This window comes from Mycteria americana, chromosome 7 (genome assembly GCF_035582795.1).
Source record: "Mycteria americana isolate JAX WOST 10 ecotype Jacksonville Zoo and Gardens chromosome 7, USCA_MyAme_1.0, whole genome shotgun sequence".
In the NCBI taxonomy this organism is placed as follows: domain Eukaryota; kingdom Metazoa; phylum Chordata; class Aves; order Ciconiiformes; family Ciconiidae; genus Mycteria; species Mycteria americana.
The window spans coordinates 12,267,901-12,295,064 of NC_134371.1; the positions used below are offsets into that span (position 1 = coordinate 12,267,901).

A 27,164-nucleotide genomic window follows, 5' to 3' on the forward strand; every position below is an offset into this window, starting at 1 on the left:
CTGAACCCGGGCCGTTCTCCTGGGGAGTGACAGGCAGGACAAGTGCCAGGGTGATGGGCACCAGGGGTGTCCCACCGGCTCTGCCTGCGGGCTCTGCTGCCATGGCGGGTCTGCGGGGCTCGGCGGGCTCAGGGCACGGCACAGCAGGGAAGGTGTGAGCGGGATGCACGCACCGTTCCCCGTCACCGGGATGCTCAGGCCGAGCTGCGGCTGGGGCCATTGCAGAGGGGGAGCTGCCTCCGGAGCGGTGGAGATCAATCTGTCCCCAGACACGCAGCTTGGGAAATGTCATGAAAATGCCAGGGAGCACGGGCTGGCTGGTCGCGCTCCCCCAGGCTGGAAGGACCTATCGATTTACTGTCTGAGATCGATGCTGCTAACTTCCCGGTGTATGCCAGGTCCTCCCTCAGGATGAAATATTGAGGATCTGAAATGCCACCTGAGGGGCTGTCCGAGCAGCTTGAGCTCTTGCCTCGCACGACTTCCCCAGCCTCAGTTCCCCCCCAGCCAGCCGGGAGGTTCCCCTGGCTCGGCGTTCCGCAGCCGTGCCTCTGGGCAGTGCGGATGTGCCAGCGGGGCTCACCTGGGGACCCGGGCAGAAATGCCGGAGGAGCAAGCCCCAAGCAGAGCACTGGCAGGGGCATCACTGCCTGCTGCTGCTCTGCTCCCAGCCCTTTCCAAGCACATCACATTGGGCCACGGCCAGGCCGGCAACCGAGAACGGGTAGGATTTGGGGCTTGCAAACTCCCTCCTGCCCCCATCCACCCAGACCCTGGCTCGGTGGCAGTGTGGCCGGCTCCCCCCCCCCACTTCCCACCCCCACAGCGGGGTCTGCAGTGGGCAAAACCCTTCCTCAGCCCTTGTGGGGTCCTGCTGGGTGCTGCTGGGTGAGAGTGGGCATGGGGCTGCAGTAACTTTGCCCTTCAGGGTCCTGCCGGCTGCTCGCAGCCTTTCTCCGGAGGATCTCAGCGTGGCCAAGGGCATCGAGATCCATCTATTTCCTTCTCTCTCCGGCTCCCATCCCTGATGGTCCTGGCAGGGGACAGCACCCTGCCAGCCATGCGGGGCCCCTCATCACTGCTGCACGGGTGGACGTGACTAATGTCTCCTTGATGGCCATTATTGTCCCATCTCACTTCACCTGGCCGCTTCCCCGGCCGCAAATCTCCAGGGAATGGCTTTTTAATAGGTGGTCGATAGCATTTTATTATGCAGCAACAGCCGCCTGCGTGAAGCTTCGGGGTCCCTCGTGCTGTGAGTCGGGAGGACGCGTCCCCCTGCTCGTGAGCAGCTGGGCTGTGCGGGATACGGCTGCAGCCGCTGCAGCTCAAGCTCCTTGGTCAGTGCCAGAGGACAGTGTGTGTGTGTCCGGGGTTTTCTGGGGGGTCCTGGGGCTCAGCACAGCTGGAGTGGAGTTCAGAGCAGCCAGAAAGGTGAGGCAGTGGCTTTGCCTTCATCCAGCCTTGTGTCCCCAGCTGCCCTGCCGTCCCCTGATCTGGGACTCCCCGTCCTCCTCAGCCACCCCAAATTCTCCTCTCTGAGATGCAAGAGGGGAATGTGCTGCTGAGGCCCTGGCGTGTCGGGCGGTGATGCTGGGGGCTGCCCCACTGCCCGCCCCCCATGCACAGCTAGGCCAGGGATCACCCTGAAAAACATCCCGAAGGCTTGCCAAAGCCGCAGCCGCAGCATGGCCGGTGGCACCTCCTGGGTGGAGATGTGTGGGCAAACTTTGCTCCCCTGGCTGGGGCTTTGCGACAGCGTGTGGAGACGACCCTGGGTACCGCATGCCAGCCGGGCTCACGAGAGATGCTGCAATCGAAGGCTCCCAGGCAAGTCCTTTAATCCCATAATTAATTTTAGTAAAAGCTGCAGTCAGGGCATGAAACCTAATAAAAAAGGAACTGATTTCCTGGGGGAGAATGGTTTCGTGGAGAGGGTTTTGCACCTCTCCATCACTGGGAAGGCAGTGGCTGCTGGCTCCTGCCTGCCTCGGGCTCGTTGCAGCCCCCAGAAAGGGAATTATGGAGCCTGTTTGCTTCAAGGACGATGCTCCCTACTGCCTTGTGCCCTTGGGGTCGGCCTGGTCCCCTGCCACCTTCCCGGTATAAATTAGAGGGATTATTCCTGCCGGGGAGGTGGTATAGAAGCAAAGAGCCCTGCAGGGTGGGAGGCAGCAGAAGCCAGGGATGGGGCAAGTTGCTCCCGCTGCTCCCACCCATGTAACTGGTTGGGGGATCAACCAGCGCTTCAGGATGGCCGTGGGGGAAGGACAATCCCAAAACACTGCCTGGGAGTTCTGACCAACTAAATGATCCTTTCAGGACCCAAGGGAGCCTGGAGGGGACAGAGCAAAGGGACGTCGGGGGGCTGGGAGCTGGGGGGAGTGTGCGGATGCCGTTGCTCTGGGTCTTCGCTCAGAGCTGGGGGAAGCATCTCTCTGTCCCTGCAATACGGAGCACGTGGCTGGGTCGGGCTCCACACCACCATCTCCTCTTCAAATGCTTTGTTTCCAAAGAGCCATTCCTCAAAAGCTGTCCATCTGTCCTCCCAGATTTATAGCAGCGTCTGTCCAATGGCCAGTTCCTGCCTAACCGCCTGCTCCCAGCCCCGGGGGAACCCTCCTGCCCCTCCGTGCCCACTCAGCACCCCCACGGCGAGCACCCATCCCTCCTCCTTCACCTCTGGCCCTTCTCCCAGGAGAATCCCTCTCTCCCAGCAGCTCATGGAGCTGTTTTCCCTCCGCGCTGCCGCACGCCTTGAGTGACACAGTATCTCCGGAGCTTCCAATAAAAAGATTTATCACCGTAGCTTTGGGGATTAAAAAGCAATCCATCTATGAGGCTGCTCCAGCCTTGTAAGGCTTTTTTTTTGTGCTGTGGTTGTTTGCAACAGGCATGGGGTGTTTTTTTTTTCCTTTACGGAGCCAAACTCAAGTTTAACAGCAATTGCCTCATATATTTGGAGCCATGATAGATGGCTCCAGAGAGTGCCAGTGGATTTTTTGCTGTGCCTCCAGATTTTTTGCTGTGCCTCCTCAATAAGCCAAAGGAAGGGTTGTTTTTCACTTCCTTCACACAGCCATGGTATGGAAAAAACTCATACGGTGTGAATTTGGCAAAGCCCTCGTGTGCCTGGGAGTGAGCGGTCCCTGGCTGGGGCCGGGCGGTGGGGTGGATTTGGGCTGCCTGGCCGTGGATATGGCATGGTAGCCTTTCCCACCGAGCCCCCAGCCTTTGCAAGGGGAGCAGGGAAGCAGGAAAATGTAAATGCCAGGAGATTGCAGGGATGTGCTGGGTTTGAGCTCGGCGCTGATTTAGGCTGCTGTTTGAACCATATTTCAATTATTCCTCTTACTCCAGGATAGTAGTGGCAGTGAAAAGCTAACACTAGTGCCTACAGACTGGTGATGGGCAGCATAGTGGTAGGAAGGAGGACAAATGGACAGGCAAGGGAAATATAATACATGTAGGGTTTGATTCTGCTCCTCAGGGACACCTGTGGGCTCAGTTTTTAGCCCAACGCCAAAGGCAGCCCATCTTCCTGCCCGGCTCCTCGGTGGCTTCCCAAAGAGCCAGGACTTGCACAGGAACCAGCTTTCCAGGCAGAGGTGCACTGCGGGGAGGCTGGGAAGAGGCGGCGTGGGAAGCACAGCCCACCCCAAGGGCCCTGGATGGAGGAGCTCAGCCGCGGCTCTGGATGCTTGGACGGACTCACAGCCATGTTGTCGTGTGACTGTCACCTGCTTTGGGGATGGTTTTCTTCACGTCACAGCAAACCCAACAGCCCTGGAGGGGTCAAGCCGTGTGCAGGGAAGGGATGGGCTCCCCGTACCCCACTTCTCCCCCCTTAGGGCACGCAGGGAGAGGACAGATGGGCAAAGGGCATCTCCAAGAAATGAAGGTCTGTGTGTTATTTAAGGACCCCCCTGCCTGAAATCCCACCATCCTCGTGGCAGGGTGACGGGAAGGACATAGGTGCCAGGCACAGTGCCCTTCCCCACAGCCTAGCAGCAACGTGCAAGGACAATTTCAGGGGCAAAGTGGCCCATTAAAGCCACCGGGCACCTTCACAAGCATCACCTGGGGCAGGGTTAAAACCCCACCGCAACAGGTTAGAAGAGACAGACTGTCTGGTTAGCCCACACCTTCTCCCGTCATGATGTGTTGTTGCTAAAGATGAGAGAATTGATGTCAGAGGACCCTGCGTGATGCTTAATTTGATTCATGGGGACACTTTGGTTAAGAAATGAAAGTGATGTGTAATTAGCACGGCAGTAAGTGGATTAAAGCTGGATGGCAGAACTCCGGGACAAGCAGAGACTGATAACAACTGGCTGTGATTGCTGGTGGGGCTGGGGTGACCAGGCTCAGCCCAAGGACCCCACATTGTCCCTAAGCATCGTGCCTGGGCAGGTCTCCACGGCTGGGGAGGTGCAAGTGGCGGACCCCGAGATTGACCTGGAGGACAACAGTCTGCAAAGGGCTTCCCCACAGCGCACAAAAGCTGTGCTTGGAGTCCCCAGCGCCCCGGCACACAGGTCCCAGGGGTCTGGGTCTGCTCTGGTCCTCTGTGTGGATGGGCATGAGGGGACACAGGGTCTCCGGTTCTCACTGGGGTGGAACAAATTCCAGCATGAAGAGGAAGGCTGGGATGCCCAGACTGGAAAAAGCTAACTTTTATCTAGTTTTATATATATTTAGGACCAGTGAAACATGAACACAAGTTCCCAAGAGCGGTGGTGGAGTCCCTTGAGGAGAAATGCCTCCCCACGGATCAGGTGCTTTTCTATAAGGTCAGCTTCTCTTCAAACGTGGTTTTGAGGGTATTTGCTTCTGCTAAGGACCCAGTCTGCGTTACAGTCAGGAAGAGAAGGGCAGCCCTCGCTCCCCCACTCCACCGTGCCCAGACGATGTCTTCTCCTCCCTCTCAGCACCCAAAGCACCCTGCGGTACTTGGGCTGACCCCCTCCAAAATGAGTTTGCAATGAAAACAAGTAAAAACCCAAGACACAGACCTGTGCTCAGGGCTAGACCCCAGCTGTCCCTGCTGCAATGTTATTATAGCGGCAGACTTTAATTACAGGATTTTATCGCTCTTTGTGCTTATCACAGCAGCCAGGGTGAGTTTGCCTTCTTAGTTTGGGACTATTTAATGTGACACATTGGAGACAGCTGTCCGAGAGGCATCTGGAGGCCAAACACATCTTTCTTATTATCTTTCCTGAGCAGGTAGAGCAACTGTCTCACATTAACGACCATCTCACATTAATGATGCTGAGACCAAGTGTGAGACATCCCCTCCTGCCCCCGGAGCTCGCAGCATGCACAGGATGGTCCCAGCTGGCCCTGGTGCTAAAAGCCAGGCCAAAAGCTCTATTTCACACAGGAATCAGCCTGGGGCTGCCAAGAGAGGAGGACACAGGTCCCCAGAAGGTATTTGGCAGAGACGGGATGGAGCAGCTTCCCCAAGCAAGCCCCTCTCCGTGCACCAGCAGGCAGGCGGGTGCCTGCAGGCATGGGAGCTGCCAGCAGGCAGCAGAAAATAGAGACAGAAATAAATCATTTTTTCCTCAGCTCCTGTGCCTGACCTCTGCAGGGACAGCTGATAAAAACCCTTTGCTGAGTGACACTTGCCTGCACAGGCTGGGAAAGAAGCTCAGCAGTGCTGCCCTCCTTCGTCCCCAGCCAGGTCCCGGCCGAGGGATGCTCCTGAGAGGGGGAAATCCCCAGAGGGCTGCAGGTTTATGGCAAGTGGTGAACAAGGTCCTGCCTTCCTCCGGGCAGGCTTTGGGCTTGTTGGTCCAAAGGGCTTGCTTTCAGGCAACTTCCAGCCCAAAAAACTTCCTTACAGGTTGCCTGTCTCTCTTGGCAGGACCAGACCCCACAACCCATCAGTCTCCATGTGTCCTCTCCCACGGCAGTGGCCTCAGCACGCACATGGGTGTCCCCTCCCCAGGCAGACCCCACTGTGGCAGGCACCTGCTTTTCCGTGTCCTGCTTGCAGGGAGAAATGTAAGCCCTGACCCCACTTCTCCCTTCCTGGCATCTCCCACTGCCTCCATTACTGCAGCCCTCAGATTATCACTGGCCCAAAGCACACCCTCCGCTGCACACCAACCCCTCCAGCACTTGGCTTGGTTTAATTCTTTTTAATTTCTCATCCTGTGCTCAGACAGCTGGGACCAATTCACTGCTGCTGTCACCACAAAGAAATCAAGTTAATGACAAGAAAGTCATTATAATTTAGGAGACCCATCAAGCCTCACTGCTGTATTAATGAGGAACAGGGGAGGGTATTGTTCCTGCCTTCCCTGCTCTTTTCTCCCACACCTACAGCTCTTAGCCATCCTGGGAGCCTGTTAACAGTCCCAAGCTCAAGCTGCCTTTTTCCAGGTACTGCCTTGTATTTGCACCACGGTCTGGGCCCCTCTGTTTAAGAGCTCTTTGCTCTTCCTGGTGCCTTCAAGTGATTTCTGCTGCAGTTAAAGGAAGATCCACATCCCTCTCTAGCTCTTCAGTTGTCCAAACTAATCCTGGCCCCATCTCCAAACCTCTCTGCCGAGGCTGATTTAAACAACCGCCTTGCACAGATGGAAAAGCAAATGGTTCGAACTGGGTTTCATTTCTATTTTTCTGTGGCAATCCCGGCTCGCAGGCGGTGAGTCCATCTGGCAGGAGCCTGAAACACAACAGCAGCAAGCGCCACGCAAAAGCATCATCTGCGTGAGCTGGGAGCTCCGCAAGATGAGGGCTAGATGGGGGCTGGGTGAGGACTTCTTCAGCCCCCTGCCATGGAAGGGAGACAGATTAGAGTGATTTCTACTGATTGTGTGGTGTGTGGTTGAATTAAATATACAGCAGTGAAAAGCTAAAAGAAAGAAAACGCAGTAAATGGTGATAATGGGACTGAAAACACCTGTTTGTACCCAGTTAGTGTGCGTGAGTGTGGCAACTGAAGCGTTCAGAGGGTTTTCCTCCTGGAAAGAGGATTTGTGTCTCTCTGCTGATCGTCCCCGTGCAAATGTAACTGGGAGATGTAATGGAGTTTAACCCTACTCCAGAAGCCATGGATTGCAGTAGGAAACCACCCATCCTTGGAGCCGAGATTGGTCTGACGGGTCATACGCGCGAGCACCTCCTCCCTTGCTGGGAGCAGCAGCCTTCGAGAGGTCTCTGCGTCTGCTTGCCGTTCCTCCCAGCTCCTGGCCTGCTTCCTTGCCCCAAAAGTTTAACATCCCCCCGGCACAACAGCTCCAGAGCTGAACAGGGCCTTTGGCCGAGACTTGTGCAATTTTATTTGGCACGTGTGGGTTTGGAGAGGCTGGGGTCAGCAGTGAGACACCCTGTGCATGGCTCATAGTTTTCCCCCAAAACCTGCTAGAAATAGGTTTGAGGATCTCCAGCCCCATTCAGGGAGTCCCAACACCCGGCTTTTTTGTGCCAGTGATAATTTTGGTCGCAAAGCCTGACTGCGCTTGAGCCAGGATTTGGGAGAACAATTTAAAACAATAGGAAAGACCAAGCCAAGCAATCTGGTATCCTTTCAATTTAGCACTTGGAGAGAGCCGGAGCATTTCCAAGCGCAAGCTGCAGGGAGACGTGGTCCCACTACAGCCCTGCTCTGCCAAGGGGCTTGCTTCAGCCACGTCCCCTCCTTGCCGGTGAGGATGGGTCCTCTCCTGTGCTGCAGGACCACTGAGCACGAATTCACACGTCACCCCAGGGTAACTGGTTTTGGCAGCTGGAATGCTCACAGGTGGGATGTGGATGACGGGCACTTGCCGGCATCTTCAGGACCTTCTGCTCTAATTTTCCCTCATCCAAGAGGCTGCTCTGTGCCCGGTGCCAGCCCCACAAAAACAGGCTCATACCCCAAGAGAAGGTTTTAATGTTTTTTGCAGAAAACAGCCGGGCACTTTGCTGCAAGCCACCACGTTGCTGCTGTCCCCTCTGAACCCCCTCGCTGCCTTTGCTCCAGCCTCAGCAGTGGCAGGAGGAGGATCTCCTTTCCACAGGTGAGAGCAAGGGCAGAAGCAGAGGTAGAAAAACAGATCCTGATTTCGTGCAAATACCCGCTCGGTTCCAAGGAACCAGGGGAAAAGAGAGAGGACTGTACATGAGTGAGCAAAGCGGGACTCTTCCTGCTTGGTGCATTTTTGCACACTCCAGTCCTTTCAGTGCTAAATGTAGCTTTTAATACCTAGAGGGTGAAGGTTTAGGCTATGCAGCACTGCACAAGTCCTGCACTAATGACAGTGCAAGTACAGCTTGGTGTTCTTTGAGACCCATTAAGGTTTGCCTTTAGCTCGTTTTCCAGCAAAGCTGGTGTCGGGGACAGGGACCTGGGATGCGCTCATCTCCCCTGCCTTTGCCAGGGGTGGGAGCAGCTCTCAGCCCCCCACACTTGGCCGATCTGGAGGATCATTTCGTTAGCCCCAACACAGTTTTTGGCCAAGGTTTTGGCAGAAGGTTGATGGTGAGACCAGGCTCCGTATTAACCCCTGTGCTGCTGCTGCCCCGGTGTGCAGGAGGGCTCAGGCCAGTGCCATACAGAAACCGCCTGTCTCCTCTCTGTGCACAGGCAGCCTTCACCTGCAACGTGACGCAGCCACTTGAAAACCGAAGGCCAAGGAAAACCCATTTAAATAAAGAAACGTGGCACCGCTGTGGCTGGAGATGTTTGGGCTTTCCCTGAAATTTCCCGTTTCCCTTCTGGACCTTTCTCCCAGTGAATCTCCTTTCGCAGATGGGTTTGCCCCTTCCCAGGCTGTGGCTCATCTGCCACGGGTGTTTTATTACACTCAAGGTCTGGGCGATGCTGGCCCTGCGGCGGGAAGCGCCTTGTGCGGAGGAGCTCCGTTTCCCTGGGAGTGATGCCCCAAGCCAGGGTGAGGATGCGGGCGCAGGGCGAGCCCCAGCAAGGCAGCAGGACCGGTTCGGGTGCTCCTCAGCCGAAAGGCACAGGGCGATGCCACCCGCCTTGCAGGAGCCCCAACCAATTTCAGCAAGTTTAGGCACGAGGCTACGAGACTCACAGCCCGGAGGGTGCTGGGTTTGGCACCCATAGCGATGATGATTCATTCTGCTCCCGAAAAAGGGTGCAGAGTGAGCACTGCTCCACGGCTCCCTGACCTCTGCCCATCGCTGCACGGGCACGTCCCAAAGCCTCAGAGCAAACGGGTGCGGAGACCCAGCAACAGCAACACGCTTCCCTTACCCTCACAGCATCCTCAGGAAACATGTTTCACCCCTAAAATCCCAACAAACCCTTAGGAAGGCTTTTATACACGCATACATACCAACATAGGTATGTATTTAGGCTAACCTCGGTCTCGGAAAGGCTTTTCTAGAGAAAATGCAGCAGCTCACCCAGTCAGGGCTGCCTTACCTGGTGAGGTGGGAGATTGGGAGCACCAGGCACTCCTCCTCCCCGACTCAGTGTGTGTCCCCCCACGTTGGCCATTCCCAAAGAGCCAAAGGCACCTTCTTCCTTGTCCCTGGAGGCTGCAGGAAAGCATCTTCCCTTCTCTATCTTTCCAGCCTTATTTTTTTTTTCGACTCTTTAAAGAAATACATTTAAAGAGTCTAGACTTCAAGCGGTGAATCAAATCTTTGGGAGAAATGTAACTTCACGAAGCTAAATCAGGCAATAAACGGTGCTCGGAGGTTACTTACCCCGCTCAGAATAACTGTAAAAACCCCTCTTTCTCTAAGCAACAGGGTACCCAGGGAGCCTGTTCTCCCAGGCAAGGCAGAAAGTGCCAACTACTTGTAAATTATATTAATGGACATTTTATTGGGCAGATGCTACATTATTGGACTATGGCATGGGGCAGAGAAAGTAATGAAGGCAAATGGTGCAGAGCCACCAGAGAAACAAATCAAATAAGGGTTTGACAGCATGATCTGCACTTGTATTTGCTCAGAGAAAATTGCAAGTACTTTTGGTCTTTGTGCTGGAGGCCAGGAAGGGCTGCGTGGTCTCCCCTTATCCTTGGGCAGGGGGTTGCTGACATGGATTTGAGAACTCTAGATGGAAATTTTGCCTCTGGTGGCTTTTTAGGCCATGTCTGCTCTGTCCGTCAAAGTGGCCGCAGGGGAGCTGCTGGGTTGACGCAGCGTGCTGTGGCTGGAGAGGCGATGCCTTGCCCATGGGGAGGTGGGAAAAACTCAGCAGAGGATGGCCTTGAGAAGTGTCCCCTCTCCCTGTGCTGCTGTGGGTCCTTCCTTCCTCCACCTTCTGTAAATGGGTCTTATCCAGCTGCCTGGCCATGGGACATGGGAGTCCTGCCACGTGCCGGGCTTTGAAGTCCCCGCAGGTGGGAGGCTGTGCAGCCCCCATAGCAATCTCCATCCTACGCCGGGTGAGACCCCTCGGGGAGTGCACGGTACCTGCTGGCACACCATGCTCTGAGGGTCGACACCGCCTTTCCCAGCAAGCAAATCACCCTCTCTGGCTTGGAGCAGCGCTCGCTTGGCCACATTTGATGTGGTTAATCCCAGGCAGTGTGCAGGCTCTGCCCTGTGCTCCACATCGTCTGCATAATAAATATGCTAAAGCAGCCAGCTAATTATTGGAAATACAGAGCCTGGCAGGAGGTGGGCAGACCCTGCTCATGTCTGCACCATGACTTGTTATAAAAGGGTTGCTCTGCCCAGATTTATCTTCCTGATCCCATGGTTGACAATATCCCAGAGCTGTGCTGGGGGCAGCACTGGTGCTCGGAGCCCAGAGCCCCATCCCCAGTGCCCATCCATCGTGTGGCTGGGGGTCTTCCCTGGGGTAGGGGCTGCCTGCCCCCTCCACGGTCCTTCTAGCCCTTCCCTGGCCCCAAGCTCCCCGGGAGAAGCTCTCGCTCCTGCAGGTTGTTACAGCACTAATTCAGGTCCTAAGGTTTTTCACTGTGAGCTCCCATCCCACGTAACTACGATGTTCCTTGGGAGCAGCTCGTGCCCCTTCCTTGCCATCATAGAAGCGATTATTAATGCATTAGTGTTGGGCTGCTGAACCATAATGTCTTTATAGTCAATAGCATTAAGCATTTAATTACCCAGTGGGATGAATCGATGGGCTTCTTTCTTTGCTCTACAATTAAAACTGAGCAGGAGAAATGCAGTGTAATTTTCAGTCTGCTTTAAGCTTCCTCTGCCGTTTCGTGCACGGGGAGATGAGCTGATGGCTTGTAAGGGACAGGAAGGAGAGGACTTTTCCCCAAGAAACCATGTTCTCACCTCCCTCCCAGGATGCAGACGTCATGATCACACACTCTCCCAGCTTAATGAGACACCGCTGGGTCGTTCAGGACCAGGTTTTGGGTCTGACAACACCGACAGTGGGAAAATTATTGCTCTGAGTCTTATTTTTAACTACAGTCATAGGAAGTTTGAAAGCAGTGGTTTTAACTCGCACCCTGCCAGTGGGAATTTCCATGGTGAGAGCTGGTAAGTGAAACAGCCCAATGTGCTGCGGGGACGAGGCACAAACAGCCCGAGAGCAGTCTGGGCTGGGGAAGTACTTCCAGCCCTTATTTTTAACCTCCTTTTGACGGAGCTTGCTGCAGAGGCTGGTGCAGATGGATGGTGAAAGCTGGGTGGGCTCAGCATCCCTGGTGCTGTGCTGGTCACTCCTGAGCTCTGACCTTCCCCGGGCCGTCGGGTGGTTTGTACAGCTCAACACCAGCCCGGGTTGCTTGAGCTCTGCAGGTACAGTCAAGTGCAAAGTGACCCTTTCCAAAAAGCTTGGCTCGTGGCTGGACCTCCCGATGCAACCACAAAAGCCTTCGGGATGGCTGGTCCCTTTCACTGGCAAATCTCATGGATGGGGCTTGGTGGGCAACTTTAGCTGGGACAACACAGCACAGCAGCTCCCTGGGGAAACAACAGACCATTTCCCACTAAGGTAAAGAAGCCACCCGGCACGCTTTCCACCGGCACTGATGCCTGTTTCCGAGGGCAGTTTTGACTTGGCTCTGCTGGCTGGGACCTGCCGGCTCCCCTGGCTGAGGCTGGGACACGTTATATTGGGGACAAATGTGTGTGTGTGCCTGGGGGCTCGAAGGGGAGCCCCGAGAGCAGCGGCACATTGTGGGTCTGCTCTCCCCAGCTGCATTTAGCTCTGTCCTGGTTTTAGTGGTAAGGACATGGGGAAGCCCTGGGTTTGCCATGCCACGCTGCCACTGCCTTCACTGAGCGGTGGGTGCATGCAGCTCCCGAGGCCGGGCTGAGCTCAACCCCTTGCTCGGATACAAATACAAGAATGCAGGGAGCAGAGGGAGACGCCTGCTTTTTCAGTTTGGACTCAACAAAGATTCAGTTTTTTGTTTGAGAAGGGAAAAAAAAAAAAGAAAAAAAATTCCCCTGGTTTGGGTTTGTTCCAGGCAGAGCGTCTGCCTTCTGCTGGCCCCGCGCCCAGGAGCTGCTGTGAAATGGAAATAGCCCAACACAAGCCTGTGAGCAGAGGGAGCTTCCAGCAGGTAAAATGTGAGCGAGCTGAGGCAAAGCCCCGGGTCACTGCACTGTGGGCCTGTGCCAAAGGGCAGATGTGCTGAGCCACAAGCAGTTTGCAGATGTTTTACTTGAATCTCTCGACAGTCATCTCCAGGGACCTGGCGCTTGTCTGGATCCCGTTCCCTATTGCCCCGGCTCTGCGACATGAATGGGATGCACAGAAATGCCTTGTGGAAAGAGGAGCTTCCCCCTCTGAGCTCCACAAAAGTCCTGCAAAGCCTTCCCAAGCGCTGTGGGGCAGCGCAGGGAGATGAGCAATGGCGTGGGGTGGTGACGGGTGCGCTGGCTGCTGGCCTGGGATCGCTGAACTGGGATCACCCGTAACTCCTCCCCAGGTTGACTTCCCTGTGGGTTATAAAGGCGTTTGCATGTATTGCTTCGAAATGCCCCCCTGTTCCCATCTCACCAACTTTATCCGTCCTGATGGAGAGAGGAGGGCGCTCCCAAGCTCCCCTCTTGCCACTGGAATTGCTCCACAGCTCCCTAGCCTGGTTTCTCTTCTTTATCTCGCACCTAACGCAAGTCCTCTTTGTTTCAGTTCCACTTCTCTCCCTCGCACCTTTTTTGACCAGGGTTGCACTTGTTCCTCCTGCTGAGCAGAGCCGGAGGGGAGTCCTGCCTGGCCCGGAGGCTCTGGGCAGCTGTGTGGGCTTGCTGGGAGCTCACAGGCAGGCTGCAAGGTCCCTGCAAGGCTCCAGGCAAGGGGTGTTAGGGAGAAGAACAGGGCTGGCAGAAGGGACATCTTGCGGGAATCAGCTTCTTCTGGAAATAGAAAAGCCCTTTTTATTCTGCAGGGTACCAGGAATGATCACTTTGAAGGATCCTCAGAGGTCACGGGAAGACTAAATGCTGCATGTACGAAACTCCCCGTGTGAGTCACCAGGACGTTTCCTTGCCACAAACCCCAGCAAATGGCACAGCCTCATCCAGGAAAGATGTGCTGGGTTATCACCCACCATCGGCTGGAAGGGCAGAGGGTGTGTCTGGCTCCAGGGGCCCATGCCAATCGCTGCAGCATCCCACCTCCAGAAAGGATTCTCCCCAGAGAAGAAATCCCGTACTCTGCCAGGCACTGTTGACTTTCATCCCTGCAGCCCACTGGGTCCCGAGGTGCTCGTTTCAAGGCACAGGGTGTGGGCTGGCACGCGACCGCTCAAATTAAATGCTATTTTTCACGGCAAACCTTGCGTCCACTTCACACTCATCATCCTCGAGGGCTCTCCTATCGGCACGGCCATGTGGGTAATGAAGAAAAGACTTAATGAGGGTACAATGCAGACTTGTCTCATTTGATGCCCTGCATTAATCAGGCCATGGGGAGAGTCTTCTCCACCCACTGGGTATTTAGATGAGGCGTGTGGCTGGGAAGAGAGAGGACAAGTCCTGTGTGGCCGGCCCCGCTGGGTTACCATCCATCAGCCATCCTGCGGTGCCTGCTGGGGTGGCTCTGGCTGGCAGCAAGCAATGGGCAGGGGAGCAGCGTGATGGGGCGAGGCGGGCACTGGTGGCAGGGGAAGGGGCTTTGCTGATGGGACATTGGGATGCTCAAGAGGTTTTAAGCAGCGCCTAGACCTGGGATGGGTAAATTTGCTTTTTTTTTGCTGTCACCTTTGCCATGCCATGCCCACACCAGGCCACTGCTCAGACCACGTAGCAGCTGAGCCGTGATGCCAGGGAAGCAAGGCTGGGGCTGGGGAACTCGGGGCCACATTTGCAGGCTTTCCTAGCTTGTTTCCCCCCTCTCTGGGCACCCACGGGGTGTTTGGTTTGAGGTCCCTGATGGTTTTCTGGCAGCAGATGCCTGCACAAGCCACAGGCAAAACTTTTCCTCTCCCGACTGCGCTTGGCTGCTACTTTTATCTGATGGGTATCAAACGTGGGGCTCGTCTCAGACCCTCCTCCGTGTCCCAAGACCTCCCGGGAGAGACGCAGCAGGCAGGGTGGGATATCCTGCTCAGCTGCACCCACGGAGGCTTGTTTTGGGGAGCCAGGGTAACCCCGCAGGCTCCCACTCGGGACAGGAGTTGCAGCCGTTTGTCACCATCTAGTGGAAACACCTAGCCGCGACCAGGCACAGGCTGAACATGACATTTGGGGATACTCACTACCCCAGCTATGGAGGTGTCCCACTGGCTGGGCACCCGTCTTGCCTGGCTTTTGGGGAGCCACATTTGCCCCTCAGCTCCGCTCTCTTCTAGCCCTGGGCACCGGCAGCCGGGCAAGGCATCCCCAGCACTGCCAGGCTGGGGACAAGCACAGGGGACGAGTCTCTGCTGTGCCAGAAACTGTGAATCCTCAGCAAATCCCTCCTGGGGTCTTCATTAAACCAGCTAAATTCCCTTTAACTGTGGAATTAGATCAATGCTCCCAAGGTGCAGACATGCTACAACAAGAGACAGCCATAAAAGCACCTAAAATACGTTTACTCCACAAATAGAGCTCTTAAACCTGCTCTTTTGGCCAAATTACTCCTCACCGATGCTGCTCTGCAGACCTCCCTTGGCCCTGAAACTTCTGGCAGTGCCTGCAGAGGAGCAGGGCAGTGCTGCGCCGCTGGGACAGCCTTGCAACGTGATGTGTCTCCAGAAAAAGGCTGGCCTCACTGCTGCTCTGGCATCCTCCTGCCCAGTGGAAGGCTGCCCTCCTGCAAGGCTGCCCGGAGGTCCTGACCGCAGGTGGGATATGGAGAAATGCCAGTGCCTGCAGACCCCTGGCTACTTTCCTCCCCGTGGCATCCCTGGCCCTTTATGGCCACGGCAGTGGCTGACAGAGTCGGGCCGTATCCAGACCTGCTCAGTGGTGCATGGATTATCACGGTGCATGGATTAATGCAGCGCTGCGGGCAGCATCGGTTCTCGCTCCTCCGCGCTTGGGTCCAGCTGCAGCCTCAGAGGTGCCAGCGCCGAGGACAACCTGCCAGCACTGAGGACGCTGCTGGGAGAAGAGATGGAGCACAGGCCATAATAAGACGGCCCCTGCCAGGGCTGGGAACCGAGACTGGCCAGCTGCCAGCCCAACCATTTGCTGATCCCACCGCTGGCACTATGTTATTAGATGCACATAGTGCCCTGGCTGCCAAAACTGCCCCTGGCTGAAGCAACAGTTGTCCCTTTCCCATGGCAAACCAGCCCTCCTGCAGCATGGAGAGGAACCAAGGCCAGCCCCAGCACTGGCAGCAGAGCTATAAGAGCAATGATAATATGGAATTTTGTTGCACCATGTGCAGGCACGGTAAGGAGGGAGCAATCAGCTCTTGCTTCAGACAGTTAAAAATTCCTGCCAGGCCTCCACCTCCTCCATCTCCATCAATCGGCATCCCCATGGGCCACCCTGGGCCTGTGTTGCTGCTTCCCCTGGGCACTCGGGGATGGCTCCTGCAGCACGCAGTGGGACATGAGCCAGATGTTGCTATTTCACATGCGAAGTCCAGCTGCCCTATACAAGGGGTTTCCCCAGGTGGGATCCCCACCTGCCTGCTTATGTGACCAGGGCCAGGATGTGGGCAGTGTGTCCCCTCCCATGCCAGCTCCCTCCCCATACTGGCTGATGGTGGCAATCTCTCCACAGGCTGGCTTACTCCTAGAGAGGCCGATTGATCCCATCACCTCTCCATGAGCAGATGCCCTCAGCTATGGCTCTGCCTGCCTGGAAACTGCCTCTCCTCACCCAGCAGAGGAGAAAGAGGCACTAGGACAGCCTAGCAGCTGGGTATATTGCCTCACCCACAGTGCGTCCCTTGCTTTCAGGTGGCACTGAGCAACTAAGGGGTGTCTCCTGAAGGCCATCAGGGCCCTGTAGGTGGTTTTTTTTTTAGGGCTTCCTAGGATCTTGTGTTCCCCAAGTTAGAGTCTTCTTTTGAGCACGCCTCAGAAGGGCAAATTGCTATAGTCACACGTGTGTGTCAGGAGCTCCCAGGAGCTGGCTGGGCGCCCAGTTTGAAGTGGGAGGGGATGTACAGCAGCGGGGAAGCCCCAGCTATAGAGGCTGCTCAGGTCCTTGGGGAACACCGTGTCAGGCAGGGGCAAAGCAGCACTCAGCCCTGCCAGCAGACTGGTAAGTTAAACAGGGGTGCTGCACGCTGCCCTGCGGTCAGTCCTACCCCAACTTCATAGCCACTGGGGTAAAACTCCACAGGGAGAAAGCTGGTGTCTTCTTTCAATAAATGAATTCAAAAGCATTCATCAAACCAGCACAGTTTTATTTTTTTCCTCCAGCCTTGGGCCTTTTCTCCCCACCAGGAGCCAGTGGGGGGCTGCAGCTGCACGGTACCCCTCTGCCAACTGCAACCCCAGCAGCTGCACACCGCCCAGCTCCTGGGGATGCCTCAAGCTGTCCAAGGGGGCTTAGTGCCTCCCGAGGGTCGAGGAGGGGATGCTGGGGGCAGCGGAGGGGTGTGGCAGAGGCAGCGCTGGGGAGGCCCCAGCCCTGTCCCTTTACCAGGGCCAAAGGAAGAGGCAAAAGCGTGCTCAGGCCGAGTTCCACCCCCGGAGCCGAGCTGCCGCAGGGCCGGCCTGGAAAGCGGGCCCCGGCGCCGCGCACAGCGGCTGACTCCCGGCCCCGGCCCCCCCGGGCCCCGCTCCCGGCCCCGGCCCCGGCCCCGGCCCCGGCCCCGGCCCGGCTCCACCACGTGGCCCGCCGATCGCCACGTGCTCTCCCCCGGCCCCGGCCACGCCCACCCTCCGCTAAGCCCCGCCGCCCAATCAGGGCGCAAGCGCCGAGCTGCCTCCCTCTCATTGGCTAACACCGATTCCTCCCGGGCGGGTAGCGCGTCCCCCCGCTCTCGCCCCCCACCTCAAAGGCTCGCTCTCGCCGGCGGCTGTAACGCGCTTTCCCGTTGGCTCATCGCAAAGCGCCGGGGATTGGCGGAGGGGCTCGAGGGGCGGCGGCGGCGATTGGCCGGGCGGCGCGGCGCGCGCGGCGATTGGCTGAAGCGGGGGCGGAGGGGGCGTGGCGTGGCGGAGGGCTAGGCAAGCGAGCGGAAGGGGCCTGCGCTCGCTCTTTCGTTTCAGTCCCCGGTCCGGGTCGCCAGCGCCTCGCCGCCGCTCCCTCCGACCGCCCGGGGCCCGCTCCGCTCCTCGCCGCCGCCGCGCCGGAGGTGCCCACCCTTCTCCTGAGACAGCCCGGCCGCCGCCCCTGCGCCGCCAGGCACCGCCGCCATCATGGTGAAGATCGCCAAGGTGAGGGCGTCGGGCGGGGCCGCGCGCCGCCGCCAGTCGGGAAGCGAGCGGCCGCCGCCATGGCGGGGCGGACGGATGGCGATGGGGGGGAACGGGGGGGGAGCCGGGCCGCCTTCCCGCCGCCGTCTCCTCAGGCCGCGCGACGGTTTCCAGGCCTCCCCTCCCTCACCGTGAAGATGGCGGCGAGGGGAGGGGCCGGGCGCTCGGTGGGAGCGGTCTCGAGCGCCGTCCCGTCTCGTTCTCCATGTTGCCGCGCGCGGGGGCCCGGGAGGGGGAGCGGGGCGGGGGGGAGGGGAGGGGGGCCGCGCGGTGTCTGTGTCGGGGGGGGGGGGGGCACCTCGGCGCGCGCCGCGTGCGAGCGAGCGCGCGCAGCCCGGGGGGGGCGGGGCTACGCCGCCGCGCAGCCACGTGGTGCGGCGGGGAGAGCGAGCACGTGGGAGCGCGGGGCGCCCCCCGCCCGCCCCGGGAGGGCCCCGCCGGGGCGCGGGGCTGGCCGAGCACCCCCGCCGGGCCGAGCACCCCCGGGGCCCCCCGCGGCAGGGCAGCGCCGGCCCGCTGGGCGCCGCGGGGGCGGGGGGGGGCGGCCACGTGGTGGGGACAATTGTCCGCCGGTGCAGCGGTCGCAGGTGGCCGGGGTGCCTCGGAGCGGGAGTGTGCTGCTCGCTCCCGGGCGGAGAAATGAGCGCCGCCTAACAGCTCTCTCTCTCTTTCAGACTCCCAAGAATCAGACCAAACAGAAAAAAATGGCTCCTCCCCCCAAAAAGGTCGAGGAAAGCGAGGAAGAAGAGTCCTCGGAGCTAGAGGAGAGCAGCGGAGAAGAGGTGACCGAGCTGGAAATGAAGTCGAAAGGATGCACGTGTTACAAAAGTGTCATGAGGGTTGGGGGTACTTAGTACGTGATAGACAACCAACATTCATAACCGATGGGCTTCTGCTAGTGTGGCTGAAGAATAAGCTGGATTTCATAAGAGGAAAGCAACGTGGGGAAAACTAGCTTAGCTGCTAAGTCTGTGCTTCCAGGCTTTGGAAGGACTGCTGGGATCTTGAAGCTGTTCCTAGTACTGATGAGCAAGTGGATGATTAGTTACTCTACTAGAGCATCAGCGATAAGTGATTTATCACACACAAATCATAGGCAAGACTAAAAATTTCAAGCTACTGAATGCCACTATAGAGGTCACTGGTCTTGCTTTGGGACCAGGGAATTTGGAGATGCTTTAATGTTCCATAAGTAGTCTGTTAAAAGCATGAAAAAGCTGGTTTTGAGCCTTACTAATCTGACAGAGTAGGCAGTTAAGGTCATTCAACAGAAACTAAAGTCTGTCAGAAGGATATGCTTTAGATTGCAGTCGCTATATAGTTGTCTGACATTGAAGTAATAGTAGTTTAAAGGTCCAGCATAAGAGTCTTACACTAATGTGTGTTTCAGATGATCCCTCAGAAGAAACAACAAAAAGCAGCAGTTACACCAGCCAAGAAGGCTGCTACCCCTGCAAAGAAGGCCGCTACTCCTGCAAAAAAGGCAATTACACCTGCCAAGAAGACTGTGGCTACTCCAGCTAAAAAGGCTGTTGTTCCATCACCTAAAAAGGCTGCTGTCCTAACCAAAGGAGCAAAAAATGGAAAGAATGCCAAGAAGGAAGAGAGCGAGGAGGAAGATGAAGATGATGAGGAAGATTATGATGATGATGAGGAGGAGGAAGAGGAAGAAGATTCTGGTAAGTTACTTTTGAAATATGTGTGCATCCTTGTATAAGTTGACTAAAGCTGGTCCAGTCAAGTAGCTGAATTTGTGTACCTTTGGAACTGAAAGTTTAGTATGATTTAATACTCTTGAGAGGGGGATTCATTGATTAAAAAGTGGTGAGGAAAGAAAGGTGGGGAATCGGTGCAGTTTGCAGGAGAACTTGGGCTGCAGCTGCATTGCACGCAGCATGTGAAGCATCTTCTAGTTTCCTGATCGTTCTTCCCTGAACTTTGCCAAAATCTTGTGGAAAAAAAGTACTTTACTAGTAAAGTTTGAAGGCTGAGTGGTATGGGTAAACACTTGCTGTACTGTTGTTGCAGATGAGGAAGAGGAACCGGCAATGCCTGTGAAGCCTGCAGCCAAAAAGCCTGCAGCAGTACCAGCCAAAAAGCCTGCAGTTGTGCCAGCAAAGCAAGAATCTGAAGAGGAGGAGGAAGAGGATGAGGATGATGATGATGAAGATGATGGTATGTGGGATTTAGAAAAACTTTGTTTTACTGACTCTTAAAAAATTTAAAAGATGTTAAACTACTAAATGCTTATAGGGAGCTGGGGGGGTAATGTAATGGACTAGTGGGAGTGATGCAGAGTGTGTGTGTGTGTGTCCATTTAGTGCCCAGCTGATTTTAGCTGGCTAGTGTCCATCAGATGTGGCTGAGTGGGTGTTTATTACCCTATTGCTAGTAGAACTTCTTTTTACTCTTGGGGAACAGGTGTTTAATGCAGTAAAACTTGAGGGAGAGGCAGCTTTTATAAACACTATAAATATATTAAACTCCTTTCCTAAGAACATGCAAACTTTAGGAGACATGAAAAACACTATTTTACTTCACAAGATTTTCTTTTCTTAGTCTCAGAAGGGGCTTAATCTTGAACGTGTCTGAAATCGTGTGCTTAACTTGTTTCAGAGTCTGAAGATGAAGCCATGGACACAACCCCTGTTCAAGTGAAGAAACCTACTCCAGCAAAGGCCGCACCAGTGAAAGCCAAGGCAGACTCTGAAGATGAGGAAGATGAAGAGGATGATGATGAAGATGAGGATGAAGAGGAGGAGGATGAAGAGGATGCCGAGGAGGAAAGTGAGGATGAAAGTGAGTTTAAATGTTTTTGAGACCATAACTCTCTAGTAACAGGAAAGATGCCTGAGCAAAACTTTTGTCCTATCATGGTCTTTGGGCTGAGGAACAGTTGCTGTGGTGACAAGACAAGGTCTGGTCTGTATGACTGGTGTAAAGATTAATGCTCCTGTATTGATCCAGTATAGGAAAAACTGTTTTGTACTTTTATTTCAGTGTTGTTGTTTGTCTCTGTCACAGAACCTGTCAAGGAAGCACCTGGAAAGAGGAAGAAAGAAATGGCCAATAAAAGTGCACCAGAGGCCAAGAAGAAGAAAACAGACGGTAAGTGGTGTGGGATCATCAAATGATGCTTGTTTGATGGACTGTTATTGGACTATTGGGTGAGGCATGTAACTGTGAAGGGACAGGATGCTGAGTGGGGGGGATTTTCAGCACAAATGATGGTTATAAGGGACTTAATACTGAAGTATGATGTCACTATTGAGCAGAAACTGATGTGCTAAAGCTGTCTGGAGTCTGGTTTCCAGTTCTTTTTAACTGCCTTTAAAAAACCCCCTTGATTATCTTTTCATTTAAAGGGCCCACTTCAGCCTTCTCCCTCTTTGTGGGAAATTTGGTCCCCACCAAGGAGTATGAAGAACTGAAGACTGGCATCAAAGAATTCTTTGGGAAGAAGAATATTGAAGTTTTGGATGTCAGAATTGGTGCTTCCAAGTGAGTTCATCAGTAGAATTTTGCTGCTTTTTTTTTTTAATTGGCAGTAATTTGTTTGGAGAGGTATAAGTGTGCTGATGCCGGTTCCCTTCAAGGTGCTGGGATGGTTGCTTGATAGCGTATGGAAGCTGGAAGAGGCACAGTACTGACAAGGGTATCATACTTGTCTGGCTTGCAGCTTTTTCAGGCAGCAGCTCCCTAAAGGGAGAGCAGCCACTTCAGTACAGAGCTGTTCTCTACTGTTGTTTTGATTATGTGGGCCAGTTCACGTTTATTTTGTTAACACTCTTACCTTGCCTAGTGGGGACCTCTCTGGTTCTGGGTTTCTGTTTGTGTTCTCTGCTACTAGAGATGGATCAGCTTAAATAGTAAGGTTACTCCTCTTTCAGGCGATTTGGCTACGTAGACTTTTCATCTGCTGAAGATCTGGATAAAGCTCTCCAACTGAATGGGAAGAAGTTAATGGGTTTGGAAATCAAACTGGAAAAAGCAAAGAGCAAGGAAACGATGAAAGAAAATAAGAAAGGTACAGCCCATAACTCTGCATACATGTGCACATCAAAGAAGAGTAGTCATAATTGGGCTTTCAGTGTTACTGTTAGCCACTCTGCTCTTTTAAGGCCAGATATTCCTGGTTTGGGCTCTATATCATAAACAGTTTCTCAAATGCTAATGTACAGATAGGCAAGTTCAGACTAGTATATCTGGAAATGTGATCCCAAGAAACAGTACACACTGGGTGGTCTGAGGAGGAAATGTGGCTCTTTCTGAAGCTTTAGGACCTGTTTTCTGAACTTGATGCCCTTAAGAGAAGCACAATGGCAGCCTAATTAACTGTTGTAACAGTTGCTTTTTCAGCTTCTGAAAATGTGAATGCTTATTGTGGTTTATTTTCTGCTGGATTGACTCACTCTAGTTCTTGCTGAACAGGCAGTGTAGATGAGAAGGGATTTTTAACTGGTAGTGTGAAAATAACTTTTTTCTTTCTTTGCAGAGAGGGATGCTAGAACACTGTTTGTGAAGAATCTGCCCTACCGCTTAACTGAAGAGGAAATGAGAGATGTGTTTGAAAACGCACAAGAAATCCGAATAGTAATGAACAAGGAGGGGAACAGCAAAGGGTATGTAGCAGAGAGGACTGTTGGATGTTTGCTGTTCCTTAAACTCTTGGCATATTTTGATAAGCTCGTGTCCTTAAGCTACCTTGAGGGACCTGCTGCATTAGGTGTACTGAAAATGCTACTTTTTGAAGCATTTTTTCTTCCACATCCTTTTTCCCCCACTCATGAACTTAGTCGTTCCTGGACGGAGGCATTTGCTTATGTTCTTTTCTGTGCTTTGTAGGATGGCCTATATTGAATTTAAAACAGAAGCTGACGCAAACAAAGCTCTGGAGGAGAAGCAGGGCACAGAGATTGATGGTCGTGCCATGGTCATTGACTTCACTGGTGAGAAGAGCCATCAAGATTATCAGAAAGGTAATTTTCCAGACCAATAACGTGCATGCAAATGACATCTAGGATTTAATTCCACTTGTTTTGGAAGTTTGCTAGGGATATAGCAACTTGAAGTACTGCAGGAAAACTATAAGGTATTAGGAAGGGACCTTTTGCCTAGCTTGTGCTCTGCATGCTATGCATTTCATGTCTCTGCTGCATGTTTTGGATAAGGGGGGGACAACTAGTCTAGGTGACCAAAACAGTGTTGCACTTAGCCTTGTGCCTTACCTTGAGGTGCGGAGGGAGCAACAACTCTCACCCTAGAGAGGATGTTGTGCCTAGAGGAATAGAGAGCTCTCCTCCAAACTTGCACTTACTGCACTGAGTTTTCTCCATAGGAGGTGGAGAGAGGGAGTCAAAGACCCTAATTGTCAACAACCTCTCATACGCTGCTTCAGAAGAGACTCTCCAAGAACTGTTTAAGAAAGCTTCTTCCATCAAGATGCCACAGACCAACCAGGGCAGGCCTAAAGGGTATGTTGTGCCTTTCTCTGGACCCCTGAGTTAGTTGGCATTGCGAATGACTTACCTCCACAGATCCCTTGTGCTCCCAGCCTGAATGAAATCTTCCTCTCCAAATAGGTATGCATTTGTAGAATTTCCCACACCTGAGGATGCCAAGGAGGCATTGAATTCCTGTAACAACACAGAGATTGAAGGCAGAGCAATCAGACTGGAATTCAGTTCACCAGCATGGCAGAAAGGGAACATGAATGCAAGAGGAGGATTTAATCGTAAGTGTTCTATGTTTGATCATTTGGTCTTGAGACAGCTGTGGCAGGAGTGTACCATTCATGCAAACTTAGGGCTGCTTTTAAAAAAAAAAAGTATGCCTGTGGAGTGAAAGACTTGCATCGTAAGCAAGTGTGCTGGATATGATGACTGATTATCTGAAATGCTGATGAAACTATTGCCGAAGTCCTCTAGATAGTCAAGTGCTGATCCAGCAGTGTCTGTCCAGTTAGTATCTATGTTGAGAAGATGCAAGCATTTATTAATTAAAAAAAAAAAAAGAGGAAAAAAAGAAAACAATTATTTTGACAGTACCGGGTTGGCTGATGGAGATACTTTGACATCAGGTTCTAACTGCAGTCCTGAAAAAGTTTGCAAGGACCTTAAGTGCCTGAGCTGTTACTTCAAAGCAAACCCCTTAGCCCTGTGAGCTGTTTAGGAGCCAGTAGTGCAAGCTGTATGTGATGTTAAGAAACTGACAGTTGCCTTGCTCAGACATAATGATCTCTGAATGTATTCTCTTTCCATAGAACAAAGCAAAACGTTGTTTGTCAGAGGCCTTTCTGAGGACACCACAGAGGAGACGCTAAAAGAATCATTTGAAGGCTCTATAAGTGCTAGAATAGTCACAGACAGAGACACTGGATCATCTAAAGGGTATGTTAAACATCACCTGGGATCAGTTTAGTTGCTACAAAAAGCCTCACTTTAACTGATTTATGCAGTGCAGGGTGTTTGTAATGCTCATGCGGGTGATTCTTTGAAGCTAGTAAATTGCATGGAAGCAGAGAACAAGCTTACAGCTTTGGGTCTGTTTGTAGAGGGCAGCACGCGCTCACTTCTCAATGAGCTCCTTCCTGCCGACCAGTCCGTGGCAGCCTATGGATTCGCACGAGAAGAATATTAACTGTTCAGTACTGGCAAACTCACAATGGGGCTCCCATCGATTGTGATTAGCCACTGCTGTTCCACAAGTAACACAGACCTGATCCCGGTGTGGTTGCAGAAGTGCAGGTGTTGTTTCCGAAGGGATTGCTCTTGAGTACCTGTAGGTGGTGCTACAGCTCGTGGAGTGTGACTGTCTTTCTGTTAACCTGTTTCCTAGGTTTGGGTTTGTGGACTTCAGCTCCCCAGAAGATGCCAAAGCAGCTAAGGAAGCCATGGAGGATGGAGAGATAGATGGAAACAAAGTGATCCTTGATTTTGCCAAGCCAAAGGGTGAATTTCAGCGTGGCGGTGGATTTGGTGGTCGTGGCGGCAGAGGAGGAGGAAGAGGTGGATTTGGTGGCAGAGGCGGTGGCAGAGGTGGTGGCAGAGGATTTGGAGGTAAGAAGAGACAAATGCTCCTGTCCTAAAGGGGTGTGTTTAAAAATTAATCCCAAACCGTTCTTGGGATTATGGTGTAGTGCTGCCACAGAGCGCTTGATGTGAATCAGGATGGGTTTGGAAGGGCAGTGGTTATCTGTGCATGGATACCTGTAACTCTGCTTCTTGACCTAATTTTCTTTCTAGGCAGAGGAGGTGGCTTCCGAGGAGGCAGAGGAGGAGGTGGAGATCACAAGCCGCAAGGGAAGAAGATAAAGTTTGAATAAACTTCCCCTTTTCTTTCCCTTCTCCTGCTCTCTGAGACTATCTGAAAGGACTCCGGGGGTTTTTATTCTCCTTTTATCTTGGCGGAGCCTTCGGAGGACATTCCAAGATGCGAAGCAGTACTGTGAGCCACTTGGAAGATACAATTTTCATTTCAAGGAAGAGAGAGCAAGCCATTTTGACTGCTTGCCTATTCAAATGAACTTTTTAAAAAAATGAGCGCTAGATGTGGGAGTTTAGCCCTTGTCTGTGAGTTGTCTTGAATTTATAATGTTTTACCCATGTACAAAAATATTTTTTTTTTCCTATAAACTTCTGTAGCATTTTTGCTGTAAAAATGCAGAATGTTTTATCATTTGTGCTTCAGCACCCTGTCTTGGACAGATTAAAGGACCTAAACTGGTTTGTGTTACTTCTGTGCCACTAAATGAAGCAGGGCTGTGAGAAATAGTCTGGCTTGAGCCTTCTCTCTCTTAAGGTCATTAATGTCACAGGCAGCAGCTAGTGGCCTGCTTCTGCTCTAGCCTCTGCCAGCTCCCAACAGTGTACGTATGCTTGCACAAAGGAATAGGGGAGAAGAATACAATGGCTGAGGTAAGCACTACCTACAACCATACTTTTTTTTTTTTTACTGAAGATGTATGTAATGTTGCATGCTAGCCAATTAGTTTTTTACTTTTTTTTTTTTTAAACAAATGAGTAAATTGGATCTTGTACCAAGGCCCTGCACCTCAATAACACTTTTACAGGCGTTGCCTCTTGTCTCCTCTTGACTTGTTCCTAAGTGTGAAGCAAATAAATTGAAATATGGGGTCAGGGGGAGTAACTGTGCTTGCCACCTTGACTTCTGATGTTCCTTAGAGGCTTGGTAAGGGCGATTTGCCTCCACCTGTGTGGGGATGAAGGTGCTGGGTCCCTCAGCTGTCTCTCACACGAGGCACTTGGCTGGTGTCCTGTAGTGGCAGCTGTCGGGGGACAACACTGCTCTCGAGTGACTGCAGCACATGGGTGCAGGAGGCAGCAGAAATGGCGGGGGCAGCTGCTGTTGTGGTTTAACTGGGGCAGTATTGGCTGCAGGGCTGCGTAGCTGTCAGTTAAAGCCTCCCCTGGGCCCAGGGACCTGCAGGCTCAGATGTCAACTGCCTGTGTCCTGCTGAAGGTCCCCTACCAGCCTGTCCTGCTCTGGGCTTTACTGCCCAGCTGGCGGGCAATGACCTTACCCCTCGGCCCTGGCTGTGGTTGCAGACAGCTCCCCCCTCCTTGCCTATTGTAGCAATAGTGGGAACTTTTTATTGCCGTGCAAAGACCTTGCAGCCCCTCAACTGCCGATGTCGTTTCTTTGTGCGTATGGATTCCTGACATCCAGCCCCTGGAGGAGGGGAAAAAAGAGGGTTTCTCTACAGAGAAAATGTTTTTATATTAAACCAGGGGGGAAGCGGTTGCTTTTGGTTTGAGGGTGCTGCTTGAGGGTGACCTGAGGAGGGGGTGTGCGTCATTTCGCCCCCTCCCTTGAGCAAGGGGGTGCTCGCCAGCCGTTTGGGTAGCAGCCATTTTAGAGCCGGCGCCCGAGCCCGGCGGCAAATGGTCGGAGGGCGGCGGCGGGGCCGGCCGCCAGGGGGCAGCAGCTGCCCGCGCTCGGGCGGGGCCGCGGGCACAGCGGGGGCCGCTCCACGGCGTGAGGAGGCGAGGCGGTGAGGCGGCCCGGCGGGAGGCTGTTGGCCTGCAGGGCCGCGGAGGCCTCCCCCGCTTACGCGTGAAGGGATCTGGGGGCTGCAGCATCCTTCTCACCCCCTATCCCTGCTGTAACTGCCTTCTCATCCTGCGGTCAACCCCATTCCTGCCCCATGGGGCCCAGCCCCGCTTTCACACCGGAACATGGGCCCTGTTCCCACTGCGGGACCCTGGATCCCTGGCTGCTGGAGCATTCGCTGGTACCTGGGGAGGAGTCCCACAGCGGGAGCAGGCAGCCCTGGGTTACACTGGAGAGGGAATGGGCAAGAGCATCCATAAGTGCAGTTGCTCTGCATTTTCTTTTTGTGCTACCTGTGAAATCCAGGATTCTTGGCAGCCCAGTCTGCCAAGTCCAGCATGTCCCCATTGCTAGCCTCTCTGCTCCACA

The 27,164-nt window shown here is 53.9% G+C and overlaps 1 protein-coding gene and 3 non-coding genes across 4 annotated transcripts; all 4 read left to right on the forward strand.

The window, feature by feature from the left end:
- Window positions 1-17,484: 17,484 nt before the first annotated feature.
- On the forward strand, window positions 17,485-25,448 carry NCL (nucleolin). Its single transcript, XM_075507056.1, has 15 exons — window positions 17,485-17,684; window positions 18,398-18,505; window positions 19,114-19,402; window positions 19,752-19,898; window positions 20,340-20,522; window positions 20,748-20,831; window positions 21,089-21,224; window positions 21,614-21,750; window positions 22,219-22,345; window positions 22,569-22,702; window positions 23,062-23,197; window positions 23,306-23,457; window positions 23,986-24,112; window positions 24,561-24,781; window positions 24,968-25,448. The coding sequence occupies exons 1-15, from the start codon at window positions 17,667-17,669 to the stop codon at window positions 25,045-25,047; spliced, it is 2,079 nt and encodes a 692-aa protein (XP_075363171.1). The 5' UTR covers window positions 17,485-17,666; the 3' UTR covers window positions 25,048-25,448.
- LOC142413236 (small nucleolar RNA SNORD82) lies at window positions 20,941-21,010 on the forward strand. The gene has a single exon (XR_012776700.1). It is a non-coding gene; the product is annotated as a small nucleolar RNA SNORD82 (small nucleolar RNA).
- On the forward strand, window positions 23,594-23,670 carry LOC142413240 (small nucleolar RNA SNORD20). The gene has a single exon (XR_012776704.1). It is a non-coding gene; the product is annotated as a small nucleolar RNA SNORD20 (small nucleolar RNA).
- Window positions 24,292-24,431, forward strand: LOC142413306 (small nucleolar RNA SNORA75). Its single transcript, XR_012776768.1, has one exon. It is a non-coding gene; the product is annotated as a small nucleolar RNA SNORA75 (small nucleolar RNA).
- Window positions 25,449-27,164: the final 1,716 nt, after the last annotated feature.